This window comes from Urtica dioica, chromosome 4, assembly GCF_054948205.1.
Source record: "Urtica dioica subsp. dioica isolate 48M chromosome 4, U.dioica_male_clone48M_v1_H2, whole genome shotgun sequence".
Classification (NCBI taxonomy): domain Eukaryota; kingdom Viridiplantae; phylum Streptophyta; class Magnoliopsida; order Rosales; family Urticaceae; genus Urtica; species Urtica dioica.
Genome location: NC_142759.1, coordinates 20826119 through 20838420, shown reverse-complemented (window position 1 = coordinate 20838420; position 12302 = coordinate 20826119). Strand labels below are relative to the sequence as shown.

The 12302-nt window shown below is 34.9% G+C and overlaps 1 protein-coding gene and 1 pseudogene across 2 annotated transcripts; one reads left to right on the top strand and one right to left on the bottom strand.

Annotated features, from left to right (window-relative positions):
- Nucleotides 1–916: 916 nt before the first annotated feature.
- On the top strand, nt 917–1871 carry LOC149401147 (VQ motif-containing protein 4 pseudogene; annotated as a pseudogene).
- A 4757-nt stretch (nt 1872–6628) lies between these two features.
- On the bottom strand, nt 6629–12302 carry LOC149401146 (haloacid dehalogenase-like hydrolase family protein). 2 transcript variants are annotated; one of them, XM_089612535.1, is made up of 13 exons: nt 12021–12302; nt 11787–11923; nt 11017–11073; nt 10630–10725; nt 10425–10544; nt 9271–9360; nt 8995–9147; nt 8740–8895; nt 8035–8184; nt 7859–7960; nt 7466–7575; nt 6989–7107; nt 6629–6911 (listed from the first exon to the last, which is right to left on the bottom strand). In XM_089612535.1, exons 1-13 carry the CDS (start codon nt 12232–12234, stop codon nt 6820–6822), a joined length of 1596 nt encoding a protein of 531 aa, XP_089468661.1. In that variant the 5' UTR covers nt 12235–12302; the 3' UTR covers nt 6629–6819. The 2 variants fall into 2 exon arrangements, with proteins under 2 accessions (XP_089468661.1, XP_089468662.1); XM_089612536.1 differs by lacking the exon at nt 11017–11073.

The following is a 12302-nucleotide window of genomic DNA, read 5'->3' as shown; positions in this document are numbered from 1 at the left end:
GCTAGTTGTTTAGCCGGCCTACTTAAAAACCCATGATACAAAAGAAAAAGAATATGTATGTACAGTTTATATTAAAATACGAATATATATCCACATACTTATATACATATATAATATTTCACGAGTTTAGTAGCTAAAATACAATACATATATTAGGTTTCACTATAAAATTAATTTTTTTACCCTTATTTTTACTTTTTATTAACATATTTTACCAAAATTATACAAGTTTCTCATATTTGCCGCATTGAGGGATAATATTTCCTTATACCCCTGAATTTTTCTAAAACATATTTGGTCATTATTCTAAAACTAACTGTTGTTATCTTTATAAGCTATACATTAAGTATTTTTTAAATTACCTCGCGGCAACGCGTGGGTAAATATACTCGTTAGAAACTAATGATAAGATGAATGAAAAAATAATCAAGAAAAAAAGAAAATTACATTCAAATATTAAAAAGTAAAAAAAAAAAAAAAAACACTTAAAACCTATATAAAGAAAATTAGTCAAGGTGGGAAGGATGTTAGGATCGTTTCCAAATATAGAAGATATATATGCGTAGGAAAAATCCAACTAATGATTAATTAGTTTTCCAATCTATCCATCTTCTTTTCTTTTCTTGTCGAATAATAATTAAGGAATTAAAAGAAAAGTCAACACAAAATCATTATTGAGGAGGAAAATCGTGTCACCCTATCAAAAAAAAAAACTTGATAGGCAAAAAGAGCTTAATAACTCTCCTCTATGACTCTTAACGAGTTTGAATTTCCATTCACAATAAGAAGACTACAATCAATCTTTTTAATTCCAATAACAATAACAAGTCACACACACACACAAACACACACACACACACACATATATATATATATATAGATATATATATATATATATTTAGAGAGAGAGAGAGAGAGAGAGAGAGAGGACAAAGCAATTAAGGAAGAAAAAAAGGAAAAAGAAAAAAAAAAGTTCCTCCCTTTTTCCCAACCCATCAAAGGCTTGTTTTTCACTCTTGTTTGTTACATCATCACAAAGACGATTCACAACCCCTTCTTCACCCAAACCACACCAAAACTCTCTCTCTCTCTCTCTCTCTCTCTCTCTCTCTCTCTCTCTCTCTCCATGGATTACGCATCAAGCCCCCGAGAGCGAAAAAGAGAGCAAAACCCATGTCCATCTCCACCCACAAGTTCTCCGAGCAGCACCACCGGAGCCCAAATTCCGTCAAACCCACCAACGCCGAGACCCGCGACCCCAAGGCCCGACCCGAATCCGTACCCGACGACCTTCGTCCAAGCCGACACCACAAACTTCAAACACGTCGTCCAAATGCTCACAGGCTCTACTGACGCATTTAAACAAGCACCTTCAAGGCAATCCCAAATCCCGCCGAAGAAAGCACAGGGCTTCAAGCTCTACGAGCGACGGAACAGCCTCAAGAACAACACGCTCATGATCAGCACCCTCGGATTCTCACCCAGGGCTAACTACAAGCCGCCGGAGATCCTCTCGCCGAGCCTCCTCGATTTCCCGGCGCTCACTCTCAGCCCCGTCACGCCTCTCTCCGCCGCCGGAAACTACAACAACTCGTCGTCGTCGTGTTCGTCGGAAGAGGAGGAGAGAGTGATCGCAGAGAAGGGTTTTTATATGCACCCCAAATCGCCGATGTCGGCTTCCGATTCGCCGCGGCTTTTGCCTCTCTTCCCTCTCACCTCGCCCAGAGTCTCCGATCATCACCAGTGAGTTCGGAATCGGAATATGAGTATGATGATGAAATTGATTTGACTTTTTCGTTGAAACAATTGGTCCAATGTTTGGTTATTAAGTGTAGATCGATTGTCGATTCCAAAAAGATTCCAACTTTCAATCCAATTTGTACAATTTATCGCCCGCTTCTACTACTTCCAATCTTATCAACCCTGAAAAAAAAAATATTAAAATTGTTGTTTGTTGCTGTTCTACTAAGCAAGCGAGCAAGCAATCGCAATTTTTAGTCTTACATATAATTGTATCATTTTTGACCAAAATATAAAGTTTTTTTATACATAAATTATTTTAGAATTTAAGGCGGCCGTTTTTATTGACATAGGTGTTATGGTAAAGTCTATTTGTTTTTTTTAATAAGTTTTCTTGCTTAGTGTGTTATTTTGTTTTACATGCTGTCTTTTGTTTGTTTGTTTGATACAATGGCAGAGAGGATTTTTTTTTTTTTTTTTTTTTTTTAGGATGGTACTTTCTTGCTTTCTCAAACTCAAACAAGCTTTTTAAGTTATAAATTTCAGTGTCTGGATTTTAGGTAATTCAGTTTGGATTATATGGATTATGGAATAATGAGTTTATGTAACGTCCCCGTTATAAGCCCCGTTATTTCTTAGATCGACGACTGATTTTGCAAACTAATATCGACTTTATTAGTGTGTTTAGTGTTTACTCACATAGTGTCCGAAAAACAAATAAAGTTAAGTCATCAATCATTGAAAGATTGTTTCAGATTAAACACGCTTAGTTTTAATTTTTTAAGTTCTTAAACTACGAGTTCTGAAAGAAAACGTATCTTCTTGATACATGTAACTCAATTTGGATAATATGGAATGATGTTGTGCTATGTCTCTCTGTTATAAATAAGGATCTGATATAACGTCTCTATTTTAAGGGTCATTATTTTGCAGATCGACGACTGATCTTGCAAACTAACACAGATCTTGTAATCTAACACAAATGTTATTTAGCGTGTTTGTACTTATTCGCACATAATTAAAAAAAATTAAGAGATTAATCATAGGAAGATTGTTTCAATTTTCAAATACGTTTAGAAAAGAATAAGTATGTTTTTTTTTCTACAAGGACAAAAGAATAGATAAATTTAAGCGACAACTTACATTTCTTTTTTGTTTGTTGTGCTCATGATTCAAAAAAAAAAAATTTAAAAAAAATCCCTAATGAGTGCCTGAATTACAAAAAGGAAGACTTTTGGGAAGAAAAGGTCACAAGTGTTGCATTATTTAGTTTAGGAGTACAAGTACAACTGGGCAAGAAATTGGTAGTTGCATCAACATTGATTCATATATGTATTAATGTATATCCAAATTATAAGTCAACTTTTTTGATGGGTTCTCATTTTGGTCCCCTCCAATTGGGTAAGTGAAAGCTCAAAATTTGAATTTGAAGCAACTATATAATATATATGAGAGAGAGAAAGAGAGAGGACTTGGTATGAATGAAGAGTCAAAGTTGTGCAAGAAAGGGTATTTGTTGGTCCCCATAATTTAGGACCACATAATACTCATACAACATTCATAATCATATATAAAACCTATACATTACATACAAATTATGAATGTAGTATTTCTCTTCCCTAACAGAGTACAAAAGTTGAAACTTATTACTAGAGACAAATATAGTCATGTTTTTTTCTGAGCTGTTTCAACATCGTTGAATGCAACACTTGACATTACTCACATCGACATGGTTGGTTGTTGATAAATACCTCGCTTCACCGTTGTTTCCATTAAGATATTTCACTTTAGATATTATTTCTTTTGTATAAATATTGTAATATTGTCTTACTATTTTGTGCTTGTAATTCTAAGGAAATGAATCGTTCTATAAATTATAATATTTATTTCGTAAGTCAATGTTATGTTATATTCAAATAAACTTATAAGATGGCCCCGCAAAAGACATAAACGTAATGAAATGGTTTTGATCTAATTTATGAAATAAAGTGGAGTAGCTAAGACTTATAAAATAGAAAGTAAAAAAATTACAGAAGCAAGTACCGTTTGTTAATATTTTTTTTACTCTTATATAAATTCATATACGTAGTAAATATCTTATGTACATGTGTTAATGTTTTATTTTTATAAAAAATGTCATTTTATTAGAATCAAATCTTTGCTATTTTGCAATAAAAAAAAATCGTAAAAACGAATTATTTTATTAAAAACTTTAGATTTTAGCATTGCGTGAATCAATTAATTTTAAATGGTTGTTTCGCATCATTCTTTGAAAGGAATAGGTTATATGCTGATCGTAATTGTTTATAAATTGACTTGATAACAAACCAATCTTAAGAATATGTAATCTCTCCCACTCTAACGAATTGCAAAAATGTAATAACTGTAACAGGAAATTTGCTAGGCTATGCCTATGACAGTGATAGGATTGAAGACGATAATTTATTCAGTTATTTTAACAAGTGAACACAATTTTTAACAAATGTTTTCCTCTCTCTATTATAAAATCAATTTAATTCGTAAGACATCTTACTAGGAAAATTGTGTGTAGAAAATGAGAAAAAGTCACCAAAATTCGTAATAATTTAAAAGACTTGCGAAGTCTACTACATATATTGTTATTGTATACTTTTTTGCTGGACCATAAACCGTTTATATGCATTTCTTCTAGGGATTATTCCTAAAGTATGATTTCCCCATTAATTTTGGACCAAAATCCATTACGTCCAAATTAATCCAAATTTATGACCCCATAAATTGGGCAATTACATTTTTAACCCTCTTTCTCTCTTTACCCAAAAAAAAAAAAACAAATCAACAGAGGAATACCACCTCCAGGAAGAGCGTCGTTCTGTGACTCATCGGCGTCGGATCCAAGCATCTCAATCCACGACCCAATCGTCCTCTCCACCGCTCTGAAGATCCCCTGATGCTCGAGAATTTTGAAAACCACCTTCATTACTCGCCGGAGACTTCCCTCTCGGCCACGCTGCATCGCCGGAGTTCAGACGACGCTGAGAGTTCCGGCAGAAGACCTCAACGCCGAGGCCAATGTCAATAAATCTTCAAAGGAATTTTCCAGAATTATTGAAGATTTATTGACATTAATGTCAATAAAAATGCATATTTATTGACATCAATGTCAATAAATCTTCAACGAAAACCCAGAAATTTTCAAAAACAGTTTCTTGATAAATATCTGGGTTTTCGTTGAAGATTTATTGACATTGATGTCAATAAATATGCATTTTTATTGACATCAATGTCAATAAATCTTCAACGAAAACCCAGAAATTTTCAGAAACAGTTTCTTGATAAATATCTGGATTTTCGTTGAAGATTTATTGACATTGATGTCAATAAATATGCATTTTTATTGACATTAATGTCAATAAATCTTCAATGATTCTGGAAAATTCCTTTGAAGATTTATTGACATTGGCCTCGGCGTTGAGGTCTTCCGCCGGAATTCTCAGCGTCGTCTGAACTCCGGCGATGTAGCGCGGCCGAGAGGGAAGTCTCCGGCGAGTAATGAAGGTGGTTTCAAAATTCTCTAGCGTCGGATGATCTTCAGAGCGGCGGAGAGGACGATTGGGTCGTGGATTGAGATGCTTGGATCCGACACCGATGAGTCATAGAACGACGCTCTTCCTGGAGGTGGTATTCCTCTGTTGATTTGGGTTTTTTTTCCGTTGATTTGGGTAAAGAGAGAAAAAAGGGTTAAAAATGTAATTGCCCAATTTATGGGGTCATAGATTTGGATTAATTTGGACTTAATGGATTTTGGTCCAAAATTAATGGGGAGATCATACTTTAGGAATAATCCATTTCTTCTAGTGATAGCGTTACACTATTTCATGTGACCTAAAAATATAGGGCGTTATAGTTAAATAATCTAGTGAAATTAATAGATTTGTAAAATAATTAAAGTTTATCTTAAATTAATAAAATAATCAAAATTTACAAAAAAAAATATACAAGTATCGAATTTGAAAGTGGTAAAATGTTTAAAAAAAATTAATGACAATGTCACACAAATTTTTGACAATGTAGCTTTAGCTTTTTTGTTAATCAAATAGTTTAAAATAGCTAATTAGACTGTCTTACAAAATCATGCAACCCTAAAGTGTTTATTATTATTTTTTTTAAACAAAAAATTAGCCACTACCGAAAGTTTAAGCGCAAAATAGCCAACTTTTTGTAAATTTTTTGTAAATAGCCACCTCTACTTATTTACAGTACTCAAAAAGACAAAAATACCTAAAAACATTCCCGCTTATTCATGGTTTTTTTTTTTTTTAATCTTTTTTAATGCCGCAAATGAGTTGAGCTGAATATTTATAAAAAATTTACAAAAGATTGACTATTATACAAAACTAAGTCAAATGACTATATAACTAAAAAGTCATTTTTAAAAATATTAGCATTTTTATGTCTCATAAAAAGTGCTCTCTTTCTTGGATACATAATATAAAAATAGAATAGTTTCTACTTTTGATCACTATGCATACAAATGGGACCGACATATCAAGTGGAACCCACCTTTTTGTGTTTGCAGCTACTGGCTCTGATATATATATATATATATATATATATATATATATATATATATATATATATATATATATCGTACAATGCATCAAATAATTGTAGAGTGATATAATTGATATTCAGAATATATTGTTTACATTTTTTTATTTTCCCTATTAACATTGCATGGTGATCCTTTCTTAGACAAACTTTTTTTGCCAAATAATTATTGGCTTACATAATTGTGTCACGGCTATTTTGTGATATCATACCATTAATGAATGGAATAAATATTTTATATTCACAAAATAACATATAGAGAGAGAGCGAACCATAGTCAAGAATTGGCCACACACAATGACATTGATAATTTCAGACGACTTTACTACTAAAATACTCTCAATTAAAAATCAGAGGGAATATAATAGCAAAGGAATTTTTCTTACAGATGACCACTTCATATTTAATTTATTTGTTTAACATCGTCATCAATACAACACATTGTGTTTGTGCTCTATTTATTAAGATACGACTAAGAGAGAACAAAGATCAAATTTCCGAAAAGGAGTTGATCGTTTTGAAGCCATGATTCTCAGGAAGTGCTCCATTTCCGGGTCTGATAGAGACAACCACTTCCAATCCTGAGTTAATGAACACGAAAATTAGACAAGAAATAAAAAGAGATCTGAACTTTTATTTTTAATTTATTTTTATCTACCTGCATCCTTGGCAGCAGTGGCTTCTTGATAGACATCGGTCACGAACAAAATGTCCGACGGCTTATTGACCCCGAGAGAGTTTGCGATTTCGACGTAGCTACGCGTTTCTCTTTTGTTCCTGAGGTAATAAGAACAACGATTGAACAGAGTTAGACATAATATCCATTTGGACCCCTGTCTTAAATTTATAACCAAACGATCAAATAATCGAGGAAATACTCCAAGTTTGATTTATTTAATTTACAGCAATGGTCAATTTAATCTACTTGTCAATTGTGAACATGGAACTCAGTAATAAAAGATTTTCGACCGAGATTAATTTGATGAACTTTGGTTAACTTAATTTACTTGGAATAACCACTACTAGGAAAGGACGAGTTGAGCTATATTTCTAATATGCGCTTAATTGGGCTATGTCAAAAAGTTTCTTTAATGATTAAATCATATAGAAAGCAGAGAGAGAAGGCATTGTTTACCCGACTGCAGTGTCGAAAAAGCCGGACAAGTATTTACGAAGGTCGCCATAGGTTGAGTTTCCGAATATCAATCTCTGTGCCAACCTGCTTCCACTTGAATATATGTACACCTGCACCATAACAAACAAGCGAAAAAATGTCGCCTTTTAGTAATTATAATAATAATAATAAAAAAGAAGGTTAAAATAAACGTCGGGCTCTTTAACACACTGAACTGAATCCAATGTTAATGGAATGGAATTTCGATGTTCTTCGCGAGTGTGAAAGAAGATCATAAAGGGTCTAATTTTCAGCATTTGGAAGACCATATATATTATATACTAAAAGAAACCGATCAACATAGTCGGAACATTTTGGACATGAACAGAAAATACGGAAGAGCGAGGAAATTACCTTTATGCCCGAAGCGTGCCATCTGGCAAGAGCTTCGGGTACATCCTCGAAAACAACACCCTCAAGTTCGTTGTTTTCAAACCCGGTTTGCCATATATGACCCTACAAAAGACAAATCAGCTTAATTTTTTTATACGAGATGGGAATTAAGAAAGAATTCCAATGAGTTGACATACTTGCAATTGCTTCAAGGCAGTGATCTTCCTATCGGCTTTGATCATCGCTTCCACATTTGCAACCAAAGCTTTGATAACGGCCTCTTTGCCTGCATCCTCGGAGGGGACAGAAACGGCCCCACTAACACCCTTTGCCACATCCTCTTCAACCTGTGACAATGACCACCTTACTCAGCTTGGGACATTTATGTAAATTACATTTGTCAAAAGAAATTTAAAATATAAGTTTTTAGTAAAAACAATATTATATATATATATACATTTTAAACACTGAATTGAATTGAGGATAACGCCTCATCTCGCCTCGAGGTCATTTTCACCCATTAAAACCTTGATAGAAATGCAGCTTTTTATTGCTAAAACAATTATCATCACACAACGATATATACATATATATATATATATACATATATATATATATATATATATATATATATATTCAATTGAAGAAATTTTATGAAGGTCCAAAAAGTTTGGGCCCTCTTTAGATGCGGGACTCTCTTGGTATTGAAGAAAAAGGGCCAGCCCAGCCTGGCTTGGCCTGACCTTTTTGACAACCTCAATATAAAGTATAAACAAATTCGGTGGCTAAGCCCGGAAAAACTAGATAATTTCCGCACAAAAAAAAGAAGTGTGCTCTTAGTTCTTAAGATAGATAGAAATATTTCACGAGATCATAACCGGACACGTGTCAGAAGACCTTACTTGAGAGCGTAGCAATTCTATATCGTCCTTGGTTTCCGCAGTTTCATACGTTGCAGACAAATGCCTTTCGACATTATCACGAGCAAACGGAAATAAAACATCCATGACAAACGATATCGGCGTCGTTGTTCCCTCGATGTCAAGAACAATGCAACGCTGCATAAACCCACCAAAAAATTAAAACCCCCAAAACCCAGGAATATGATACGCCGCATTTACCCAAAAGAATATTGTCAATGAAGAACTTATACTCACCGGCTCAAAATCATTGCTTGAACCTGAAGCTTTGACAGATACATTTCTATGGGCGTTAACCTTCTGAATCGGACCATGATTTGGAGTAGTCCAGTCCAGACCCATCTGATGAAGCTTGATCGCGGCATCAAAGAGATAGTGATAACACTCGGCCTGAAAGGAATTAAAGATCTATAAAAGAAAGTACCCACACAACCGGAAAGACGAACCAACAACTATTTTCAGGCTGAATAAAATCGAAGGGAAAATATAATGCATATTGATACTATTACATACTTGAGTCTTAGCACTAATCCATGTGTCTCCCCACACATACAGACCATGATTGCGAACAAGCACAGCTGTCGTTTTCGGGTACGCTTCAATCTATAAAGCAAAAGGAAAATTTAACATGAATAATAGTAGACAGGAAGGACGGGTGGTCCTAGGTTATATTAATATGCTCTACCATAAAAAATAAAAAAATAAACTAAGGGTTGAACATTACTCATAAAACTCGAAATCAGCCTACAGAAACTATCTACAGAATTCATTTTAATAATAATTAAAGAGTGAAAGTTTTTATGCTGGATGGCTATATGGCTTTACACATGAAGATTAGATCAAAAGATATGAAAAGTGAAATGATAGCTTTCACTCAAATAAACAATCCACCAGAAGTACCAGTTGCGGACTCGGGGGGAAAAAAAAAAAAATCCTACATTCTGCTTGGATAGTCTCCACTGATATCTCAAAAAAGTATTACAAACAATTATGTTAAGAGCCTCCATTTTCATTTATACAAAATTTGAGATGAACGAAAATAGTCGTGGACATTCTAGAGATACAATAAGCAAGCTCTTCTTCTACCATACTAGCTCATATTTATAGACTAGCAACTTCTGACAATTCTATATTCAACCACAACTTATCTACTAATTATTATAGCTCCGTTTGGAAGCCAGAAAACGCGAGGAAAATGAAAATATTGAGGTCAAAGGAAAACGGAAGGGAAAATCAAAATTCTACATTATGGTTGCAAGTCACGGAAAAAGGGAGAATATAGACACAAACGCGGCCCCACGTGTTGAAATTTGGATGAATATCATTATCCACCCAATTTTCCAAAGAAAATGGAATCCCCTCTGTAATTATGTATTTTCCCTCATATTTTCCCCCTCATTTTTCTTTCCCTCATATTTTCCCTCTATCTACTAAATACACCCTTAATCCCAACATATTACAAGCTTGACATACATTTTATTTTCTTTCTTTTGTTCTTATTTATTGCTCTCTCTCTCTCTCTCTCTCTCTCTCTCTCTCTCTCTCTCTCTCTCTCTCACACACACACACACACACAACAGCAAGACAATGGTTCGATCAAGTGCTTTAAAACATAAAACTCTAGTCATTGACCTAACTCAAATTCTATCAAGATGATATGGACATACAGCTTTAGCCAGGGATTCCGTAAGCTCAGATTCGTAGGCCGTGTTCTCTATAATTGGGACAACTAGCTCGTCATAATACCCATGCCCTTGTATTCCTTTGATCATCTCCATATGAGTTATCTGTACAGAAGAAGAAGAAGAAGAAAAAACAGAAAATTACGAGACAAGTCTGAGATGTATTTACATTTTCTTTTACAAAACTTACCCGAAATTCTTTAGCTTGTGGCTTGAGCATCGTAACGATACACGATTCCATGCCATGACTGTGTATCACGGCTCCGGCGTTACGCATCTCATATGCCTAAAATCATACGCATACATGTTTAAGAAACATTAAAGTGACAAAAAAAATACTGAATCAAGGTCTTGCCAAAATGTGATTTCAAGTTTAAGGAATCGTTTATAACATCAACATAAAAGAAGAACTCAATCAAAGAACCCAAATAAAAGTTTCCTTTGAACTCTACTTCCAAACACGAACATATATCAAAGAATGTAGTAGAATTCTAGTCTTGATTGGATTTGTGGGATCACGAGAGACCTTATCATTCAAGAGAGTCTAAAGTCCCAAAACTTTGGCTGCAATTTTTACCTTTCCTTTCAGATTCATCGATCTCTTTTCCCTCCAAACCAATCGCTTCTTCGCTTTCTGGTCGCGATCCATTAATCGTCAGAAAAATTAAAAAACTTATGGTTTCTTTTAGTCGTCTTTGTCACATTAAAAATGTTCATAGGTTCCATGGGTTAAAAAATCGCAGAAATTCACCAATATTTTTGGTTTTCTAAAGACACTTATTTTGTTTTGTCATGGAAAATCGTTGAAAGTTGGGCCAAAAGCAAAGTTTCCATGGAATTTTCATGACCACTTTTTTTCTGTTTTTGGCTAGATATTGGCGTGCGAAAGGAAATTACTTTGTTTCGTTGTGGAAACTCATCGGAATTCTTAGCAAAAACTGGTGACTTTCTGGAGAGTTCGTTTTTATTCATCCAAGGTTAAAATTCCATGGAAAACCGGAAATTTTTGGGGAAAAAAAAAAAAATCGGCCTTATAAAATTTCCTTCATTGTAATCCATTAGGAACTAAAAACATCATTCCTTTTATTAGTCATTTTCTTTCGCTTAATCAACAATCAGTCACACAAACACAACAACACAACACACAACCAAACCAAAAAATACTGATCAAAACAAGGGAATCACTACCTTCGATCATCGCATTCCTGGAAACTAAGGGGCTATGTTTTGAACCCGAATTTGAACAAACGAAAATGGGACGGAAAAATCAAAATTCTCCGTATGAGAGTTTGCGAGTGTGAATACAATTTTGAGGCAAAGATAATGAGTATGAAAAAAAGGTGATACCTTGATGAAAAGTGGGCCACAGTCGGAGCATTTGGGAGGCTTGTTTGGGTAGGGCTTCGGCGACGGAGCCGATAAAACCGTCCCCGTCGGACTCAGCACGTACATGTCCTCCGCCACCATCCTCTCCTTCTGTACCCCTGCGCGCTCAATAATCACTTACTCTCTCTTTACTTTATTCACTCTAATTGATTCATTCGTCAATTGCTAGCATGTGTGTATGTGTTTTTACGGTACCCGAAGGGGACATGAGGACCAGCTGTTGGGGCTTCGGGACCGACTCGTCGTGGGCCTTGATTGTGATGCTGCCACCTGTCCCCGACACCCATCCGAGGGTGTAGAACTGCCGGCACAGCTCCGATATCAGACTCCGGGTCTCCTTCACCGCTTTGCTCTCCAGGTACGCCTGTGACGTCACTCCTCCCCCGTTCACTACCCCCAAAGATGCCATTTTTATTCACAGACAGGGCTTGGAAACTTTGCTGCTTTTCTGTTCTTGTTTTTTACTAACATATAATA